Genomic DNA, 22,311 nt, shown 5'->3' on the forward strand with positions numbered 1-22,311 from the left:
ATAATCCCCGCCCTGCTCACTTTGTGGTTTGCTGTTAAGCAGGCAGTGCATGTGAGCATGCTTTGTGAGCAAGAAAGTTCTGTGTGAATGGCTGTTAATATAGAAAAAAAATAAGTGTGTAAGTAGCATGAGATCTGAAAAAGACACAGACTGGAAAATGTGCATGGCCACAGCTACCATGACCCTGGACAAACTGCTACACCTGAGTGTAATTTTCTTCATCCTTAAAGTGAGAGAGAACAGTATCTGTCTCATATAATCATTGCAAAGATTAAATGAGAAAAATGCAAAGCAAAGTTTGGATGACCCGTATGACTGTTACAAAAATAAAACCAAAAAGAAAAAAAGTAAAAGTTCAGAGCTCTGATATTTCAGAGTGTGGACTACGCAACTGAGCCCAGACACCACTAATGCACAGCACACTCAACTCTACAAGAGTATCTGGTTCTAAGATTCTTACACAAACCTTGCCATCAAGGGCATCAGCTAGATGATGATACAGGATGATACGAGGAAGATACAGGCTTTCATTGTATTTAAGGATGGTTCAACATGTAAGAATCAATAAATATGCCAAACTAACAGAATAAAGTGGGGGGGGGGACTCAATTGATCATCTCAACTGATGCAGAAAAAGCATTTGACAAAATTCGATATCCTCAACATTTATCAACATGATAAAAGCACTCAACACACTAGGAAAAGAATAAACATTAACAAAAGGCCATATGTGAAAAGTCAACAGTGAACATCATACTCAATGGTGAGAGCCTGAAAGCTCATCCCAGGAAAGGTAGAGGTACGGAGTGGGATATGGTGGTGGCAGGGCACAGCGGAGGGAAGCTAAGGACAAAGGGGCTTAGAACACCAACCTTTTGTTTGAGCAACAACAAGAAGGCCAGTATGACTCAGCAGAATGTATAAAAGGAACAAGGACAAGGGATATTGTTAGAAAGATATAATCCATTTTAAGGCTTTTACTGAATATATTCTGGAGGAGAGCTAGTAAGATTTTTTTGACAGATTAAGAATAGGATCCGAACATTTTTTCATATGCCTGTTGGCCATTTGCATTCCCTCTTTGGAGAAGTGTCTTTTAAGTTCTTCTGCCCATTTCTTGACTGGATTGTTTATTTTGTTTTTGTTGAGTTGTGTGAGTTCTTTATATACCTTTGTGATCAGTCCCTTATCAGTTGACTGGAGTGCAAAGATTTTTTTCCCAATCAGTGGGGTGTCTCTGTTTTGGTTAATGTCTCTTTTGCTGTGCAGAAGCTTTTCAGCAATCAAAAAAGATAAACTCATGCCATTTGCAGCAACATGGATGGAACTAGAAGGAATTGTGCTCAGTGAAATAAACCAGAAGGAAAAAGAAAAGTATCGGATGGTTTCACTTACAGCAGGAATATAGGGGAAGCAAGTAAGACATTAATGTAAAAAATAATAACAGTACAAAACACAACAAAGCAAAAACAGATAATTATAAATCAGAGACATACTGCAGAGGAGGAGGAGGGAGTGGGATCAGAGGAAGGGAGGGAGGAGCACAGGGGACTGGGGTGATGGTGCACTGGTGAAGGAAACTCTATGGGGACTATATCTGAGGGGGTGGGGGGAAGCAATATTGTTTAAAAATGAACAATGATGTAAAAAATAAAAAAAATTAAATTAAAAAACAAACCAAAAAAAATAGGGTCAGAGGAAAAAGAAGAATTCTAAGGTTTTCTCAGCAATGATGAAGATGAAATTGCTATGAATTAAGATGGGGAAAGCTATAAGAGAAGCCATCCTCTTTGGCTCTGGGGAAGAAGATTAGATGTCTGGTATTAGATATGTTGTGCTAGTTCCATCTATCAGACATACAAGGGGAGATGTTATAGGTGGTTGGATATGAGCTTAGCGTTTAAGAAAAAAGGTATAGCTAGAGATAGAAATCAGTCATGGATAGTACGTAAAGTCATGAAACCAGTTGAGATCCCTGAAGGAATACAGAGAAGAAAAGAGGTCCAGGGTGTAAGACATAGAGCAACACAACACAAAGCTGAAAGACTAAGAATCAACAAAGGAAATAAGAAATAAGAGGTCAGTGGAAAACACGAGATCTCATTCTTCAACCTTGTGAAACAGATTTGTCACTCCATGTCTTGATTTTCCTTGACTGTACAATAAACAAAATACCAATTAACTCATGTAGTGGTCTGTGAGAATTAAATGAGACCAAACACTGAAAATGGTAATTAGCACACAGTGCTAAAACTACCCAAGACTCAATAAATGGTATCTATTATTATCACAATTAACTACAATAAATCTTAGCCCCCTCACAGGCTATAGTTACTCATTCCACCACTTTATAGCAAGTGAGTTAGGAAACAGAATTAAAAGAAAAGACCAATAGAGGCATTAGAAATCTTTCATAGTAAGAATGCAATCTAGCACTTTAGCCTTAACCTGGCTATTCCTCTACATCAAAATGTCTGTATTTCCTTCAACATGCCCCGTATATCCTGCCTCCAATCCTTGCCCAGGTTATTCTGTTTTACATACTCTATTCTTTCATGACATACCACAAAAGCCACCTCCTGTTTTGAAATTATTCATGATTTACCCTAAATGGAGGTGGTCTCCCTTTCCTTTCAGTGTTCATAGCTTTGATGAACTCTTACAACACATTTCCTTTATGTGGGGAACGAGAATTAATTATAAATGTCTAAACCTTTCATTTTACTGTTATTTTTTCTAGTCATAGAATATCCTTAGCAACATACTACTTTATCAATTCAATAATGAGAACCTTAGAAAGCACATGTATTTTTAAAAGATGTAATTTAATCACTGTTATTATAAACCTTTTAGAAACTGCAATTGCTGTCATTCTTAGTTTTGGTTTAAATCAATACCCAGTACTACATGAAATCTTGTTTTCTACACATCTGTTTCTTACATTCCCCCTTCTTGCAGTTCATGCTCAAAGTAAATTTTCAATATGAAAACAATGCACACTACTAAATCTCATCTTGTTTCAAACTGTGCAGTACATGAAATCCAAATTGTGAAGGTATTTCTACTGATCTGTCTCTATGCTCATAATTCTCAATTTACCATAAACAAGGTATCCTAATTTCAGAATGACATTGAAATATTTACATTTGAGTCCATTCCCTCTAATTCCCTGCTCTCCTACACAATAGCCGGTCAGTTTGTTCTATTTTTTTTAAAAGATTTATTTATTTATTTATTTATTTATTTATTTATTTATTTATACAAGCACTAGGTACAGTCAGAAGCGCGGGAGGGTGAGGGAATTCACCAGAGCCAGAGCAGGGAACAGAACAGGCAGATCGATGAAACACACTGCTGAGGGGAGCAGCGGGCACGGCAGGAGAGGTCTGTCGTGCCATGTGGGACCCTCACCGGTGGCGGGGGATCGAACCCGCGCTGTAGAGGCTGAGGGCAGCTTCGCAGCCCAGCGCTCAACCACTGCGCCACCAGGGAAGGCCATGTTCTATTTTTAAATAAATAGTGAGAAGGAGGCAGAGTTACTTATTTGAAAAGTTTTTAGACTTCAAACGTGGGTAAGATTCTTGGCTCTCCTAATTCAAATGTAGTAGAGTCTTGATCAAGTTACTTAGTATTTTGATACTCTATTTCCTGACTTTTAAAATGAGAATATAGACCTAAGAGGTCTATAAAAGAAAAATAAAAAAAGTGATATCATAAATATAGCATGAAGACTGAATCCTAGAATAAAATTTAGCTTCTTTCTGTATTGTTAATAATACCTATCCACTATTTGTAAAGTTATTATCACTGCCAACTGAAAGCCACTTATCTTTTAATTTAGGCCAGGATTCCTAAAACTCAAAGTGCACATTGAAGTTGTCAAGCCATACTGCCTTTTACAAAACAAAACAATTTTTTTTTTACTTTATTGATAATGGCTAGAAAATATAATCCAATCAGATATTAGCGTGAACAATAAATAATGATTTGGCAAGAAAAGTAGAAAGTCATACAAATTTGTCATGATTATTATTCTTGGTAGATTGTAATTGGATATAATTACGTAGTAACTTTAAAGTCATAAATAGGACAAATATTTATTACTCAGGTAATTATTTTCTTACCTGAGTCACTTGCTGCAACAACAACTGTTCCACCAGGAGCAAAGGGATCATTGTGCTTCATTGTTTCTACCTAAACAAATTATACAGAATCAAGACTCAGAGAGGCAGCATTTCATAGCTGAAACCTCACAGCCATGTCAAAGAAAATATTCTTTACAAACTCTAAATTAAATAGTAACAATTAAATAGTAACATGATATTAGGAACAAATGCTTCTCCCTACTGATTTGTAATCTTATTCAATTAAATACATATTTTCTAATCTTTTATTGTGAACTACACATCTATTTAGAAAAATGTATGAAATATTATGTATGGTTTAACAGATTAGTAGCAAATGAATACTATGTAATCACCCACCAGGAAAATGCCAACAACTCGGAAGTCTTCCTCCCCAGTAACAAGCCATGCCTCCTCTGGAGAGGTAATTATTATCCTCTTGTGGTATTCATTCTTTTCTTCATCATTTTGTTACTATAGATGCACACTATTTTAACTTTAGATTTTGAAATAATTTTAGACTGACAGAACAGAATACTGTTTCCATATACCCTTCACCAAGCTTCCTCTAATATCAGCTCATACAGTCACGGTATTATCTTTTAAAGCCAAGGAATTAACCTTGTACAGAACTATAAATTACAGACTTTACTAGGATTTCACCAGTTTTTCCATTAGCATCCTTTTTCCATTCTAGGATGTCATGTTGCATTTAAGATGCACAATATTTTAACTCTTAGATATCCTAGTATTTAAAATCAGAATATGCTAGATGATCTCTACTTTCTTTCTATGTAGAAAAAAAGAGTAGATGATCTCTACTATACTTTCTATCTAAAATAATTCTAGCATTCTGCTCTTCAGAGGAAATAACCTATGTACACAAGTGTGAAAAAGACTTCTGGGCCTTCCTGGTGGTACAAGGGGTTAGGACGCAGCCTATGAAGCTATCAGCAGCCACTGCAGCATGAGTTCGATTCTCGGCCAGGGAGCAACCCACATGGCGCAGCAGACCTCTCCTGACTCACCCGCTGCTCCCCTCCGCAGTGTATTTCACTCAATCTGCCTGTTCTGCTCCCCACTCTGTCTGGTGAATCCTTTCACTCCCCCACACCTCTGGCCTGTACCCCGGTTCTTGTATGAATAAATTAAAAAAAAAAGAAAAAGGAAAAGACTTCTGATACCCATTTCTTGGGTACCAAGAATGAGGACTTGACCTGAAGCCAGAGACTGCTGCTAGTTACTGTCTTCCTACAGTGACTTTTTCCACTGACTTCCTAGTTTTTGTTTTTATTCATCAAATTTAAATTTAAGATAAACTAAACTTTCTCTTTCTGGCACCAAGTTCTTTTTTAAAGGTCAACCTAGAGTTTTGGCAGGTAGACAGGTAAAACAAGTATGAAGAGAGTTTCAAACACTTATCTCCCATTCTGACTCATGGGTCTACTTACAATCTTGAAGAAGTTGGATAATACAATTGAGTATTGACAAATATTTCATAGCTCAATTTACAAACTCTTCAAATTTGAAAAGAAAAAAGTAATGCTAACTGGGACTTAGAATATATTCTCTCTGCATAAAAAAGAACCTAATTACAACAACTGGCAGAAGTAATTAACAGTAATAAAGTGTTTAAACTGAAAATGATATTACTTATTTTAACTGATGCCAATGATATTATAAACTAGCACACTAGATTATACCAATTACATATGCTAAATGAATAAACAGCAAAGAAAAAAATTAAATTGGTCTGTTTAGCAAGTTAACTTTCCATGGTTCCTAATAGTATAACTAACAATGTGAGAGATAGTTACTGGCAAAACTTTTTATTATTTTTTTATTTTCTTACATCGCTGTTCATTTTTATACAATATTTGACTTCTCCCCTCGGGTATAATCCCCATAAATCTCCTATCACCACATCACTCATGAACCATGACCACAGTCCCTATGCTCTTCCAACCCGGGTTTTGACCCCCTTGTTTTCCCTCCCTTGCTGTATGTTTCAGACCTATAATTTGTGTGATAGTTTTGTCTTTTTTTTTCCTCTGACCTTTTGCTCGGTTTCCCTATAGCCCTCCTACAAGTGAAACCATCTGATATTTTTCTTTTTCCTTCCAACTTATTACACTGAGCATGATCCCTTCCAGCTCCATCCATGTTGCTGCAAATGGCATGATTTTATATTTTTTGATTGCTGAGTAGTATTCCATTGCGTATATATACCACATCTTGATGCAGTCATCTGTTTTTGGTCATTTAGGTTGTTTCAATATTTGTTATTGTAAATAGTGCTGCAATAAACATAGGAGTGCAGGTTTCCTTTACAATAAATGTTTTAGTGTCCTTTGGGTAGATTTCTAGGAATGGAATTGCGGGGTCACATAGTAGCTCCATTTTTAGTAATCTGAGGGTCCTCCATATAGCTTTCCAAAGTGATTAGACCAGTGTGCATTCCCACCAGCAGTGTAAGAGGACTCCTCTTTTGCCACATCCTTGCCAGCATTTGTGGCCAGTTTCTTTTATAGCATGGGCCATTCTCACCTAAGTGAAGTGGTATCTCATTGTAGTTTTGATTTGCATTTCCCTGACTATAAGTGATGTTGAACATTTTTTCATATACCTGTTGGCCATCTGCATTTCCTGTTTGGAGAAGTGTCTTTTTAGCTCTTCTGCCCCTTTTTGACTGGATTGTTTGCTTTGTTTTTGTTGAGCTGTGTGAGTTCTTTGTAGATCTTTGAAATCAGTCCTTTATCAGTTGCATGGAGTGCAAATATTTCCTCCCAATTAGTAAGGTGTCTTTTCGTTTTGGTTGTTTTTGCTTTTTTGTTTGATGTAGTTTATCTTTTATCTTTTTATACTATTTATCTTTTCCTTCATTTTCTTTGCTTTTGGAGATGATTCCTCAAAGATATTTCTGAGGTGTAGGTCATGAAGTGTTTTGCCAATGTGTTTTTCCATATATTTGTGGTTTCTCACTGATATAACTTATGTCATCAACTACTACTACTGCTGCTGCTGCTGCTGTTTCTATTGACTTGAAGGGAAACAGAAAACTTATAGGACAGGTTTTTAACAAAAGCTGCCAGATTTTATTTGCCACCATAGACAGAAATGCAAGAAATATCCCTACACATGTGTCACGTTTAATTTCTATTCTTTCATCACAATCTATGCAACCTTATCTTAAAGGGTCACAAAACTTTTACATTCACTTTCATAATTAGCAATTTAGTACATAAAATTTTCACAACTAAAATTAGATGTTACGATTTTTTTAAATTAATGTTCCAAAACTCTTCTCTAAGGTCACCTAATTTATCACTGGAAATCCCTCTTTGACAGTGAGCACCAACGCAATGCTATCATATGGTAGCTAGGACAGTAAAAAATGGTTTTTTGTTTGTTTTTTTAATTTATGTCCTTCTGAGAGCAGAAACTAGCATTGAAAGAAAAGAAAGATTTTGGGGAAGAGATTCATGTTTTGGAGGCATAATCAGAGGCTGTTAGAAAGAAGGAAGATCATAAAAAAAACAACAATGGGGGTTTTGTAGGTGGGAAGTTTAAATCTTATAATGGAAAAGACCTTAATTTTGGTCAAGAAGACCAAGGTTTGAATTCAGTTCTATCATTTAATAACTTACTACCACTTAAGCTCTCTAAGCCTCATTACCTTAACTTTAAAATGATGGCAATAAAATGAAAATTAAATAAGATAACATGAAAAGAGCTTAGCTTTATGTCTACCATCAAGAAGAAATTAGATAAACATAACTACTATTATATTGCCACTTTGAGATTTTTAGGGAGAAATTAAGGGCTGTTAACAAAGTCAATATTGATTTCAAAAAGGGGAAAGAAAAGATAAAAAGTAAGTAGCCAACTGTATAAGAATCTGGCAAATATGTCCACATTACAAACTATTATAGGAAAACCGAGTACACAGTAGCCTGTGGAAATGACAAATATTTAGTTACAGAGGTTTTTGCTCAGTTCACCAGTTGTTGGCCAAGAAGTTCTTTACCAAATACAATAAGGAATCAATTCAAGAATACCGAACTCTACTATTTTTAAAAGGAATCCAAATTGGGAAAGAAACAGTACAATTATCCCAGAAACTAGGATCATATGTGGTTATTTTGTTTTGTTCATAGTATATGGTTATTAAACACTAATTGTTGTGGTGTACATGTTCTTAAGAGGCTCTTAAGTGGGATTTAGTGAGAATCTGTACTTCTTTTTTTTTTTTTTAAAGATTTATTTATTTGCATAAAAGTACTAGGGTATAGGCCAGATGTGCAGGAGGGTAAGAGGATTCACCAGACAGAGTGGGGAACAGAACAGGCAGACTGACTGAAATACACTGCTGAGGGGAGCAGCGGGTGAGTCAGGAGAGGTCTACCACGCCATGTGGGATTCTCGCTGGCCAGCTGGGATAGAACCCGCGCTGCAGAGGCTGCGGACAGCTTCACAGGGCTTCGCTCAACCGCCTGCGCCACCAGGGGAAGCCCGAATCTGTACTTCTTTATAAGATTAATACCCCAAAATATATAAATGATTTTATTTTTCTAAAATATTCATGTTCCCTTAAAAATGATTTTTATTATTTCAATAGTATATAGCACACCACACATTTCTAAAAAGCTTTATGGATTTCCAGTCATCTATTTTTTATAACCCCAGTGGGATAATATTTGGTTCTTTGAAGGATTAACTTGATATTTGGATGACAAAAGTTATTCTAAGTCAATTCCAATGGGTGATCAAGCTGTAAAATACAGTCTGTTTGAACTAAAATGTAGGTAGGTTAGAGAAGACTGAAAATTTTATACAGCCCATCAGAAGTAATCTAAAGGAGACTTTTTCAACACTGTATATTTCAAGAAACATACTTAGGACACCTGTTATCCACTCAACAGGTTTAAACCCTTCCACTTACCGATGTATTACTGCCACTGCTGGCTGCACTGAAAGGATCAGTACTTGAAGAGGCAAAAGGATCAGAAGACGATTGCTTGAAGAAACAGTCAGCTGCAAATGGATCTGAACCTTTGAAAGGATCACCTCCAAATGGATCTAAGAAAATACAGCACAAATATGAAAAACCATTAAAATTTGTCACCTGAAGGCATGATAATTGCTTTGATTAAAAGACATTTTGAAATTTTGCAAAACCTAAATGCTCTGTAGTATGATAATGATCATTTTTTAAAAGTATAGACAGTTGTGCCTAGTTAAATAGCGCTATTTAACATTATTTCCTACTTGTTCATCATTCACCCAAAGCAGGTCAATAATTCCAACACTTAATACACAAATGTTACCTGTATGCTAGATTTAAATAACTCCTCTAAGGTGGGATTCTAATTTGGAGGAAGATTATAAATTCCTTGGTGGTTTTGGAAAAAGATACAATGTATGTTACCTAATAAACTTACTTTTTTACATTAGCCTATAATTTCAAGGAACTACATTTTAAGACCCTTAGTCTGTCCTATCATAATTAACGAAATAACCCAAACTTTTAAATGTATTTTTCTCTTTGAGCTTAAAGCCAACAGTTTGGAACAGGTCTAGGAAGCAAAACTAAATGACACAAAGATTTGCTTCCTTTAATGTACAAATTCCAGGAAAAGACTATCTTCAAAAGCCTGACATAGTAATTCTTTGAGATGTTTGTTTCCTCACTCATATGACTATACTATTCTCTTAGGAAATTGTAAGTTCTAAATTCTGTAGATTGTAGATAATTATACTCATTTAATCATCGGCTAATAAGGAGAAGGCAGTATAAATATTATTAAAAGCAGCAAAATATAAACTTATGTCCATTTTTAGAAAGCAAAGCTAATAGTTTATTAAGCAAATCACAAGAATCTGCCACTTTCTCTCCGAAAATAACCAGGAAATGCAAAATGTTTGTGGGACCTTACATTAATTTCAAACTAATAAAATGGAAAAATCCATTTTAAGAATTACTCAATTGTGACCTCCCATTCCTAAATATATCATAAGTTCACAATTAAGCAGAACACAATTACAGCAAAAGTGATTGTCAACAATATACTGACCAACTTTCCCAAAAGGATCATCTTTGAAAGGATCACCTGTGATAAAATAAATAAGCAGAAATCAAAATAACAATATTTACTGCTGTTACCATTACTTAAAAGGGTAACTTTAATACAAAGTAGTTTTCATTAACCCTAGCTCAAAGTAGGTGAAATAATGAATACAATCCATCTTTAGGAAACATTTAAAATAATAGAGTAAAAGGAGAACACAAACACACCTTGTAAAGAGACAAATCTGAATTAGAGTCAACTATACTTACCCCTTTGTCATAAACTGAGATTCTAAATGGAGGGGAAAAGACAGGCAAAACTTTAACTAATAAAATCTCTACTTTTCACAAGAGTACTGGATGGGTATTAACATTACCACTGTATAAACAAAGACACTGAACTTCAATGAAATGAAAAAAATCTTAAGGAATAGATGTGTCCCTTACTATTTTATTTCTAACAAGAGTGTCAAGACAATTCACTGGGGAAAGAATAGTCTTTTCAGTAAGTGGTGCTAGCAGAACTAGATATCTGCTCCATATGCCAAAATTAACTCAAGATGGATCAAACATACAAAGGTAACTACAAAACTCTGAAGAAGAAAACATAAGAGTAAATTTTCATGACATCAGATCTTAGATATGACATCAAAAGCAGTAACAAAAGAAAAAAAAAACAGATAAATTTGATTTCATCAATACTGAGGCAACAGAATATAAGAAAATATTTTCAAATCACATATTTGATAAGGGACTTGTAGTCAAAACATGCAAATACAAGGCAACAATACAAGAAGCTGGAGAACAGGGGAGGTTGGGAAGTGATCTCTACTGGGTATAGAGTGATAAAGGTATTCCGAAGGACTTTAGTGATGATTATACAACTCTGAATATTCTAAAGTCATTTGTGTATGTGTACAATAAATATATATTGATAAACCTTTATGTATCTCAACAGTTATTTTTTAAAGAGAACTATGATGTAGGCTCATTTCTGCTATAATTCTAAGTAAGTTTTTATTTATGTGCTTTAGTGTTCCAACTTTAAAAATGATATAAACTGACCCGTCAGTTTCATAAGATATAAGTAAAATGCAAAAAAGTAGTGTTTACTTGTATACAAGTGGTATTTTAAAAAGTATTTACATTTGCACAAGCGGTATTTAACATAATGTACACTGACACCAGATATTTTAACTTATTATATTTCTTCACCAAGACTGTAGGTACCATAAGGGCAGGGATCAGACTTATAATTACTATAGCTTCCATTTTTATTTATTTTTTTAAAGAATTATTTATTTATACAAGAATTGGGGTACAGGTCAGAGGCGCTGGAGGGTGAGAGGATTCACCAGAGAGAGTGGGGAGCAGAACAGGCTGACGGACCAAAGACACTGCTGTGGGGAGCAGCGGGCGCAACAGGAGAGGTCTGCCATGCCATGTGGGTTTCTCCCTGGCCAGCTGGGAATGGACCCCACACTGCAGTGGCTGCGGACAGCTTCACAGCGCAGCACTCTACCTGCTGCGCCACTGGGGAGGCCCTATAGCTTCCATTTTTAAAGGCATGGTATTGGCACTTTCAGTAACAATTGCTAGTTGCCTAATAATATTCAGTCTCTTCTCTTTGTCTATAATAACACTTTCATTTGATCTTGATTCTGAAGAAGAAGCAAACTCTTAATCAGGTGCTCCTAAACATAATCAAAGGCTCAGCTCCAGAATTTAGTTGTCGGAAGAGGATAAATTCTAGAAAATCTGAGTATATTAAAACTCTACTCCCCTTTCTTTAGTTATAACAAGAAGGCTCTCAAAACTAAATTCCTAATTCTTATATAGATTATATATAATAAAAGCCCTTTTTTGGTAAATATATAATACAAAAATAAAAAGTACTTACTGCCAACAAAAGGATCAGATTGGAAAAAATCCAAGTTTGAATCTGCAACTGGATCTGTCAGGGAACTTGATTCTACATTAAATGGATCTTCCTAAAAATAATTTTTAATTAAAAATATTTTGTGAATCAAAATTTTAAAAGATAACATTTAAAAATTAAATAATATGCTTTGAAAAATCAACTGACAGTAATATAACAAATATTTCTGTGGTCATAAAGTCCACTTAAATAATGTATACCCCCCATCTAGAAAAAAACAGTGAGAAGATCATTTACATATAAAATTATTTTTACCTCTTTTGAATCTCTGTCACTGTTAAATTCAGGACAAACTCTGTCATCAGCAGGAGCAGACACCACTTCACTTTCATCAGTCACACCAGAAGGCAGTATTTCAGGACTACTTCTTGCCTACAAAATAATGCTACATGGACTAACAATGTATTTTATACTTGGCAGAGAAACTGACAAGGGATAGCCAAAAACTACTTTTTTTTTTTTTTAAAACAAGCAGATTCTCCTAAAATCTTTCTTGGGAAAATGTTATCACCAAGCATCAAAATCACTCAGATCAGAAAACTGCAGGTCACCCTTAACCACATCCCTTGGTCATTCCCCTTGCTAAATTCCCAGTCTTGTAAGTCTGCCTTCTAACTCCCTTCCTCTCTATTTTTACCATCATCATTTACAATTCTCTGTCACTATGACCCATTTGTAGTATTAAAATAATTTTTGGTATAGATTATTGTAGTAACCCACCAATTACCTTCTTACTTCTAATCTATCCTTTTTCAGATCTGTAAAGTAATAGATGCGACTCTATTATGACCCTTCTGGTTAAAAGTTCTTCAAGTGGCTTCTCATCACTGATTTAGACCAGTATGTGATAAGGCTTAAGAAATGACAGGGACAATCTCTATTTCATACCACCATATATCTTTTAAGGATAACCTACTAATTTGCTTTTTGTGCTTAAAAGAATATTGTATAAAGGGGGCCTCGCCGGTGGCGCAGCGGTTGAGCGCTGAGTTGCGAAGCTGCCCGCAGCCTCTGCAGCGCCAGTTCAATCCCCGGCTGCTCCCCGGCCACTGGAGGAGGGTCCTGCATGGCACACAGACCTCTCCTGCCGCCCGCTGCTCCCCTCAGCAGTGTACTTCGGTCCCTCTGCCTGCTCTGCTCCAAACTCTGGCTCTGGTGAATTCTCTCACCCTCCCGTGCTTCTGACTGCACCCAGTGCTTGTATAAATAAATAAATAAATAAATAAATAAATCTTAAAAAAAAAAATTGTATAATGTATCTAAGATTACAATGCCTAAATAAAATCAGTATTGCTAATTTTACATCTTTAATAGCTATCAAACTTGATTTTTTCTCATTATCCCCCATGTAATGCTTAAGTTTAGGCTGAACAATTCTCACACTGACCATTCCACTAGTCTCCTAAGATATTTTTAAGTGCCCAATCACACTGTCCATAGCTATTTTCCATATTTTTTACTTATTTATTTTTTTAAAGATAATTTTTAAAAAACATTTATTTATTTATGCATAAAACTGGGATGTAGGCCAGAGCATAGCGGGTAGGGTGAGAGGATCCACCAGAGACAGAATGGGAGCAGAACAGGTGGATCTACCAAAATACACTGCTAAGGGGAGCAGTGGGTGAGGCAGGAGAGGTCTCCTGCGCCATATGTGGGTTAGCTCCCTGACCAGGGATCAAACTCAGGCCACAGCCAGTGGTGCTAGGATGATAGCACTGAAACTTAACCATTATGCCACAAAGGGAGGCCCCTTCCATATTTTTTAAAAGGTAAATGTAATCGTGTCACTTATTGTTTTAAATTCTTCAACAGCTACTCACGGCAAGACGGCAAGAAAAGATAACTGAAGTAAGCTTCAAGATAAATTCGGATTTTTTACTTTGTGGCTTTTCTAACCTAAAAGTGTCTACTTTTATGTAGGTACACATTACAATCACCTAATTTGTTTTAAAAATATACCCACCCCAGAAACTCTAGGTCAGCAAGTTCAGAGTGGGGCAAAGACATCTATGTTTTAATAAAGTACCAGAGGAAATGCAGGCACCCACTAGGAGAGTCTCATCTCCTACCAGTACTCTCCCAATATCATAAAATGCCTTTCAAAACTTCTCATGACCCTGATCAGTTTGTTTTCTCCTATCTCATAACTATGCTAATCCTGTTTTCTCTGCCAGGCATGTAGTAGCGTCCTTTTCTTTGCTTAATGGTTCCTACTTCAAAGCTCACTTGCAATGCTTTTCCTACAAAATCTTCTCTGCACCCTCTCCAACTATTTAACCTGAATATCTTATACTTTCTTTACCACAGTCCTTGAACATAGTCTACCAAACTATAAGCTATGAAGGGTGGGTTAAAGGTTCTTTTTCCCTGTAGCTCTCACAAATAATACAGGAGTACTCTTGAACACAGTTGGTGCTCTCTAAATAACTGGTAAATATCTTCAACACTATGAAATAATTACTTTCAGTTTTGGGGCTGAGTACTTTAAAATGTTTTTAAAAATTACTACCTATAAAACTATTTTTTTAAAAAATGCTCTATAACAAATAGATGAGCTAACATATTTTTTCACTATTAAAAAATGTTAGAATTGTGGGATCAGTAACACCTCTCTTAAAAAAAAAAAAACTTAACTGTCCTCAGATGAGGTGGTGCCATATATCTATATACATTAGGTATTACGTCAACAAAAGTTTGAGTTGATTCAATTTTTTTCTACCATTAATTGTAAAGGTTATGGAACCATTAGACTTACTGGTGACTCCTGGTGTATGGGCTCAGACTCCAGGTTGCTCTGACCTTCAGCAGGCTCATTAAGGTTGGTTGTTTCACTGCTGCTGGTGCTTAGGCTGCAATAATCTGTAGCACCATTTACAAGATTGCTGTGTGGGTTATTGCACCAATTTAATTGATTATTATGGTTTTCTAGCTCTTTCATTTCCATCAGTTTCATTTGCATCTGTCAACACAAAGTAAAAATACAAAACAGAATTTATTACCACAAAGGCATGCAACATAAAAATGGTCATACTCCTAGACTTGGTTAAGAATAAATTTGCTTCCACTAAGGAGAATCCTCCGGTATAGTAGCATGACTTAGAGAAAAGATTTTAGTAATCCATTCCAGTACACACCCCTTGTGAAATTCCAACACATATGGGTTTGCTTTTCTGCATCTTATGAAAGTTCTAAGAACCTGTATGTTAGAGTGGGAGACAAATGTAAATCTAGTCTGTCACCTTTTAGTTAGATGACCTTAGTCAAAGCCCCCTCTCTAAGTCTCCATTTCTGAGTCATAAAGGGAGTAAGAACTATCTCCATGAATGATTGCTTTTTTTTTTTTCACAGATGACTGTTAGGTAAAGCAAAATATAAATGATGGACAATGTGTATAAAAATGCCTAGCATACTTCATTTCCCACAATTATAGCAATGAATTTGCTACTAATTCACCCCATTTTTAAAAAGTTATAAAGTCTCTGAGAGACTACAACTTTTGTTTACTTTGTATCTCCCACGTCTAGTAGAATGATGCATACTGTAAATGCTTAATACATGTTTACTGAACAACATAAGCATTGGGGTTTTAAATTTAAAAAGCGGGTATCAGCAAGCATATGTTATCTACCAAACTGCCTTGTATTTAGAATTTAAACTATTAATCCAAAAATACTACACTTTCAAAACATATAACAGATGTTTATAAGTTTATTATGCATAAGTTTATAAGTTTATTAATAAGCATAAGTTTATTATGCTTGTATGTTTTTTCCTTTAATTTTTAGAAATATATTTTATATCTTAACCCAGTGAATATATACGTACATATATATGGATATGCCCCTTTGTATATATGTATGTGTATATATAAACTTAAACATTTACATACACAAATGCATGCAATGCATATATACGTACACACACATATACATGCACATACAATGGTGAAACAAGTTTCACAAAGCAATACTTAGCCTTACTATATGTAATGCACTGTTTTCTATTTTGTTTTATTTCATTAAAAAATTTAAGCAATTTCAATATCTACCTTGCAGTCTAAAATTTAAAACCTTAACACTAAAATAATACCCATCAAATTGAAGCAAGAAGTGGAAACCCTTGCCAATCAAACAGTCCTATTTAGAAGAGTTTGTTCCTTAAAGGTGTTTCTGAGATAGCTGACAGAATGTTGGACAAAAGTAGGCTTTCCTATGTCTGGTTCTCTCATGCACCTGTCACTAAGTCTGCGTTCTTCCTTAGTCTCTACATAAACTTAGAGGACACAGGAAAAAAAAACACACACAACCAACACAAACTTTTTGCAACTAGTGCAAGGGAAGTGCAATAAACTATGAGAACCCAGAAATAATTAGATAAAATAGTACGTATTATATAAGTAAGACAGAGTTAAGGACAGGTTGTTTGCTTTTTTCTTGCTCCAAATATTATATAAGAAGATGAAAATTCAGAAAGTCAGAAAAATTTTCCTTAGTTACTCCTTTTTTCTAGGAAAGTTATAGGTTAGCAGAAAAGTTCTAGCAAGGAATGAAGTCTCAGGCTGATTTGCAACCAGATTTTCCCGTTTTTTTTAGACCCATGGGAATAGAATGCCTGCTGTGGGAAAGATATGTAAGTCACTGAGTAAAACATAAAAACTGGTATGCTTATTCTTAAGGTTTGGAGATCAGACATAAGGATATAATTCTTCCCAAAGATATCAAATATATTCTGGCACACTTGCTAGTGTAGTTTGCTAAGGCTATTTTCCTTGCTAACAAACATTGTTTTATTTACTCTGTAATAATAAATAACACCCAGAGTCTTCTCTAGTCTTCTCATTTATGAGAATTCCTTTGGAGGAACTCCCCTTTCAAAAAAGTCAGGACAAGAAAGTGAAAAGACAAGTCAAAGATTAGACAAAATTATTTGCAAACAAATAACCAATAACAGACTTATATCCAGAATAAATACATATTTTAACTCTTTACATTTATAAGACAAATAATCTAATTTTTTAATGGACAAAAGTCTTTTAAAAGTCTTTAAGAAGATCTGAACTCTAGACTTTGGGTGGTTATTTTAAAGGCCATGTAACCATAGGCAACTCACTTAACCTCCTTTGGTTTCAATTTGTTGAAATTCAGAATGAAAGCAATGGATTACATGATCTGTCTGCACCTATCTAACTGACTTACTATCTCTCTGCAAAGTACTGTTTTCCATTTAGGGAAGCCTAGAAATTAAAAAAAAAAAAAAAAAGACCTATACTCTAGAGTCATCACAATACTATACCTTTATCTCTATAAAGAGCAATTTCCTAATTAAAAAAATATATAGGTTTTCAGATGAGCAAAACTGATTTTTAAGATTAGAGTCACAAATGGGAAGACACTAGATTATTTTTTATAGAAATCAGTAACACTTATTACGCACACCAAACACTATGCTAAAAAGTCTCAGGATTTTGCCTCATGTAATCCTTACAGCAGCTCTAGGAAGTAGGTTATTGTTAATTCTCTAAATTGAAAGATGAGGAATCTGATACTAAAGTGACTCAGATTGTAAGTGGAAGACCCAACTTTAAAACCTAAACTATCCAACTACATAGCCCATACTCTTCACCACTACTCCAATGACAGACATCATATGCACAGGAAGCATGATAGTTTTAACCTGACAGATGTCAAGAAATGTATTTGTACAAAATGTATGAAAAATGAATAATGAACTGGGAAGAGAGATGGAACAAAAAAGTGTTACTAACGGATGTGTGAGGGCCCATTTGAGCCCATTTCTTGCTGCCGCAAAGACTTACTGAGTTGATTTCCTGCTGCGAATCTTGCAGGTGCTGCTGAAGAGGTCCCAGCTGAGCCTTCCCTGACTCCACGCTCTCCTCCAGTTCTGCTGTTTCTTGCTGTAGGCGATTCAGCTCTTCCCTAGCTTTGGCCAGTTCTTCTTCATAAGTGGAAATTTGCGATTCTTGATTTGTTAATTCAGCTTTCAGGGATGAAATCTGTAAAATGGAAGTGAGAGGAAAGAGAGATTGAAAAAAGAGATGTCATTAAAATGTGTCATAATGCAATACATTTATTTGTTTGGCTTACTATTTGGGAGTTTTTTTGATGTATGTTTTTGGTAGAAAAGGGTAATTCTGCGAGGAAGAAAGGAGAATTGAAGGGATAGGTACCACACTGCCAAACTAAAATTTGGAAAAACAACACATTAAGTGTCCCATTTCCTCTAGAAACTGGAACCTTGTTCCAGTTCTTTCATGTGACTAACTGCTAATTAGATTGCCATTTAACAAGAAGCAGCAGCAAAGAAATGTTTTCATCTTAAACCAGCAAAAATAACTAAGGTATAGATCAGGCAGAAGCCAACAACCAGACTTTACCAGTTGGGCCTCCTCAGCACATTTCTTTCTGACTTCCTTGAGCTGCTCCTCCAGCTGGGCTTTCTGCTCATCCAATCCATCAAGGAGCTCCTGTACTTGCTGTTTCTGGGCCTGTAGTTTTTGCAGATTAGTATTCTCCCTTTGAACTTCATCTTGAAGATCCTGAAACACAAGAAAATTACTATACTTCCTCTCTTTGAATGCAGGGGAAAGTTAACAAAGTCAATCTTAAGGGAAAATAAAGTCCCATCTTATTAAGTCTATTGTATTTGCTGATTGGAGGACTTATAGCTTTATTTATTTTTCTTTTTTTATTATTTATATTTTACATTTATATTCCCCTTATAATTACAATCCCCTTATTTTGACCCCAAGGCCCTCCTTTCCCTGCCCCCTACCCCCCATAGAGTGTCTCTGGTTCATAGTTGTTTGCTGATTTTGATACTTTCTTTCTTATAGTTATTCTTTTTCCTGGTCCCTTATTTAAGTTTTCTAGATTCCTGCTATGAGTGAGACCATCTGGTATTTTTCTTTTTCTTTCTGGCTTATTTCGCTGAGCATGATCCCTTCCAGCTCCATCCATGTTGCTGCAAATTGCATGTGTTTATCTTTGTTGAATGCTGAGTAATATTCCATGGTGTATATGTACCACATCTTCTTGATCCAGTCATCTATTTTTGGGCATTTGGGTTGTTTCCAAAGCTTAGTTATTGTAAATAGTGCTACTATAAACATAGGGGTGCAGGTACTCTTTGGAATTGATGTTTCTGTGTCCTTTGGGTAAATATCTAGGAGTGGAATTGCTGGATCATATGGAAGCTCTATGTTTAGTAGGTCCAGAAATCTCCACACAGCTCTCCACAGTGGTTGGACCCGTTTGCACTCCCACCAGCAGTGCAGGAGAGTTCCTTTTTCTCCACAACCTCACCAACACTTGTTGCTAGTTTTTTTAATATGTGCCATTCTCACTGGTGTAAGATGGTTTCCCATTGTAGTTTTGTTTTGCATTTCCCTGATTACAAGTGATGTTGAACATTTTTTCATATGCCTGTTGGCCATTTGCATTTCCTCTTCAGAGAAGTTTCTTTTTAGCTCTTCTGCCCATTTTTCAACTGCATTATTTTCTTTGTTTTAGTTGAGTCTCATCAGCTCTTTGTAAATTTTTGTGATCAGTCCTTTATCATTAGTGTTGTGTACAAAAATGTTCCTCCAGTCGGTGGGGTTTCTCTTTGTTTTTGTTATTGTCTCTTTTGCTGTGCAGAAGCGCTTTAATTTGATGTAGGACTTACAGCTTTAACCACAATCTTTACTCGAGGACTTTTTCCCTAGACTCCATATTTACATAACCAAGTTTGCTTACTCAAATCTGTCCTTGGATATCTGACATGCTTCTCTAACAGGTCAAAAAAAAGAACTGGCATTTCCCCCTCCAAATCTGCTTGATCTGTGATCTTTCCCCTCAGTTTTACTGACCCAAAAGTAGAGCATCTTCTTTGACGCTTCTCTTTTCCTCACATCTCATCTCTAATCTGTCAGCAAATCTTGTTGCCTCTGCCTTCAAAACACATTAAAAAACTGATCACTTTTTTCCTTCAACATGGCCTAAGTCACTTTTATCTCTCTCCTGGATTGCTGACTTTTAACTGGTTTCCCTGTTTTCAGTCAAGCTATCTTTCAGTTTATTTTTAGCACAGCAGTCATGGTTATAAGCCAGTGTCAACTTATGTCACTCTTCCATTTAAATCACTGCTTTGATGCCCCATCTCCCTCACCGTAAAAACTGAAGTCCTAACAATGACCCTACATGATTCCATCTTTCAACTTCATTTCCTACCTCTCCTCTTACTTGCTCTATTTCAGCCACACTGGCCTTACTGCTGCTCCTAAAACATGCCAGCTATGCTCCCTTCTCAGATCTGATTATCCTCACTTTCTAGGAAGTTCTTCTGCCAAGTATCCACATAGCTTAATTCCTGACTTCATAAGTCTTCACTCAACTGTTACCTTCTCAATGAAACCTTCCAAAACATCATCTTCCTCCCTAACTCCCCTTAATATAGAGCATATAATTTTATGAACTTTCTGTAACAGCTTTACTGAGATAATTCATATACCATATATTTCACTCATTTAAAGCATATAGTTCAATGGTGTTTAGTACATTTACAGATTTGTGCAACTATCACAACAATTTTAAGACATTTTCATCACCCCCACCAAAAAAGAAACCCCATACCCATTAATTAGTCATCCCCCAGTTCCCTCCTAATCAACCCAGCCCTAGGAAACCACCAATCCATTTTTTTATCTCTATAGCTTTGTTTATCCTGGATATTTTATATAAATGAAATCATGAAACATATGATTTTTTTTGGTGACTGGCTTCTTTGTGACTTAATATGCTTTCAAGTTTCACTTGTGTTGGCCTAAAATAATTATTTTAAACAACTTTACAGAGGAATAACTTACATACATAAAATTTGCCCACTCTAAGTATACAACTCAATATATTTTAGTAAATCTACACACTTTTGCAACTATGACCACAATCCAGATTTAGAACACTTCCACTCCTAAAAATTCCTTCATATACTTTTGCAGTCAACCCTCATTCCCATTTCAAGTCCCAGGGAAACAATGACCTGCTTTCTATCATCATAATTTGCCTTTTGTAGAAATTTGATACAAATGGAATTGTATAATTTGTAGTCTATTACAACTGGCTACTTGTTATATTTGTGAGATTCATCTGTATTGTTGGCACATGTAAGTAGGTTGTCTTTACCTACTTCTGAGTAATATTCCACTGTATGGACATACAGTTGATAGACACTTTTTGGCTATAATGAACACTACAGCATATAATTTATCTTAGAATGTAAGTTCCATAAGTCAGGGAATATTTATGAATTTTTTCACTCCTATCTTCCCAGCTCCCACTATATAAGTGGTATTCCATAAGTACTTAGTGAATGATGAATGACATCATAAAGATGTCTATTCTTTCCTAATTAATGTATAATTCCAATGAAAATGTGAACAATGTTTTCCAAAGAGCTTGACAAACTGATTCTAAAATATATTTACAAGAACAGTGAGAGGGAAAAATGCATTATAAAATGTAAAAAAGCATTGTAAAATAGAAAAGGACTTCATAAGGTGAATTATTGGAACACTAAAACAACTGAGATAGTTTGGTATTGAAGGAAGATAGACAAATACAATACATCAAAGAAATAGAAGAGAAAATTTAGATACAAATCTAGGCGTATGTAGAAAATCTGGTGCAAAGACATGAATGACATTAAATTTACTGGAAGAAAATAACCATTCACTAAATGATGCTCGGCATACCTATATGGAAATCTGTAAAGGACACCATAAGAAAAATTAAATTAAAAAAACCTGTAAAATATATAGATGAAAATATACTGTAGAAGTTTCCTAAAACAAAAAAAAAAATGGTAACTATCTTGAAAATGCTTTATTTATCTATGAGCCAAACTTTAATGATAAAGGCTATCGAGATTTAAAAAACACAATGGAAAATGTCTGTACCCTCTGCTTAACTTTGCTATGCCTAAAGCCACTCTAAAAACTAAAGTTTATTTTTAAAAGTGTAAGGGAGACCTTGGGAGATAAAGGAAAGAAGTCATGGCCATCATAATGACCAGCATGAAACAGCATCAAAATGGCTTGATTTACATATTCTCTGACAGTTGGAGTTCTTCAAATGAACCATAGAAAATGACTGCAGTGTTTATTTTCCCAGTTCTAAGAAGGG

The 22,311-nt window shown here is 35.4% G+C and overlaps 1 protein-coding gene across 2 annotated transcripts in view; it reads right to left on the minus strand.

Moving 5' to 3' along the window:
• Window positions 1–22,311, minus strand: part of EPS15 (epidermal growth factor receptor pathway substrate 15) — a gene marked incomplete at both ends in the record, with an annotated part of 111,790 nt that overhangs the window by 13,823 nt on the left and 75,656 nt on the right. For both annotated transcript variants that reach the window (XM_084243180.1, XM_084243179.1), the window contains 8 exons: window positions 4,125–4,194; window positions 9,067–9,203; window positions 10,199–10,234; window positions 12,092–12,182; window positions 12,386–12,502; window positions 14,889–15,092; window positions 17,949–18,146; window positions 18,528–18,689. In XM_084243180.1, coding sequence (XP_084099306.1) covers window positions 4,125–4,194; window positions 9,067–9,203; window positions 10,199–10,234; window positions 12,092–12,182; window positions 12,386–12,502; window positions 14,889–15,092; window positions 17,949–18,146; window positions 18,528–18,689 — 1,015 coding nt within the window. The remainder of the gene's footprint in view (window positions 1–4,124; window positions 4,195–9,066; window positions 9,204–10,198; window positions 10,235–12,091; window positions 12,183–12,385; window positions 12,503–14,888; window positions 15,093–17,948; window positions 18,147–18,527; window positions 18,690–22,311) is intronic.

Source organism: Talpa europaea, assembly GCF_964194135.1.
Source record: "Talpa europaea genome assembly, chromosome: 9".
In the NCBI taxonomy this organism is placed as follows: domain Eukaryota; kingdom Metazoa; phylum Chordata; class Mammalia; order Eulipotyphla; family Talpidae; genus Talpa; species Talpa europaea.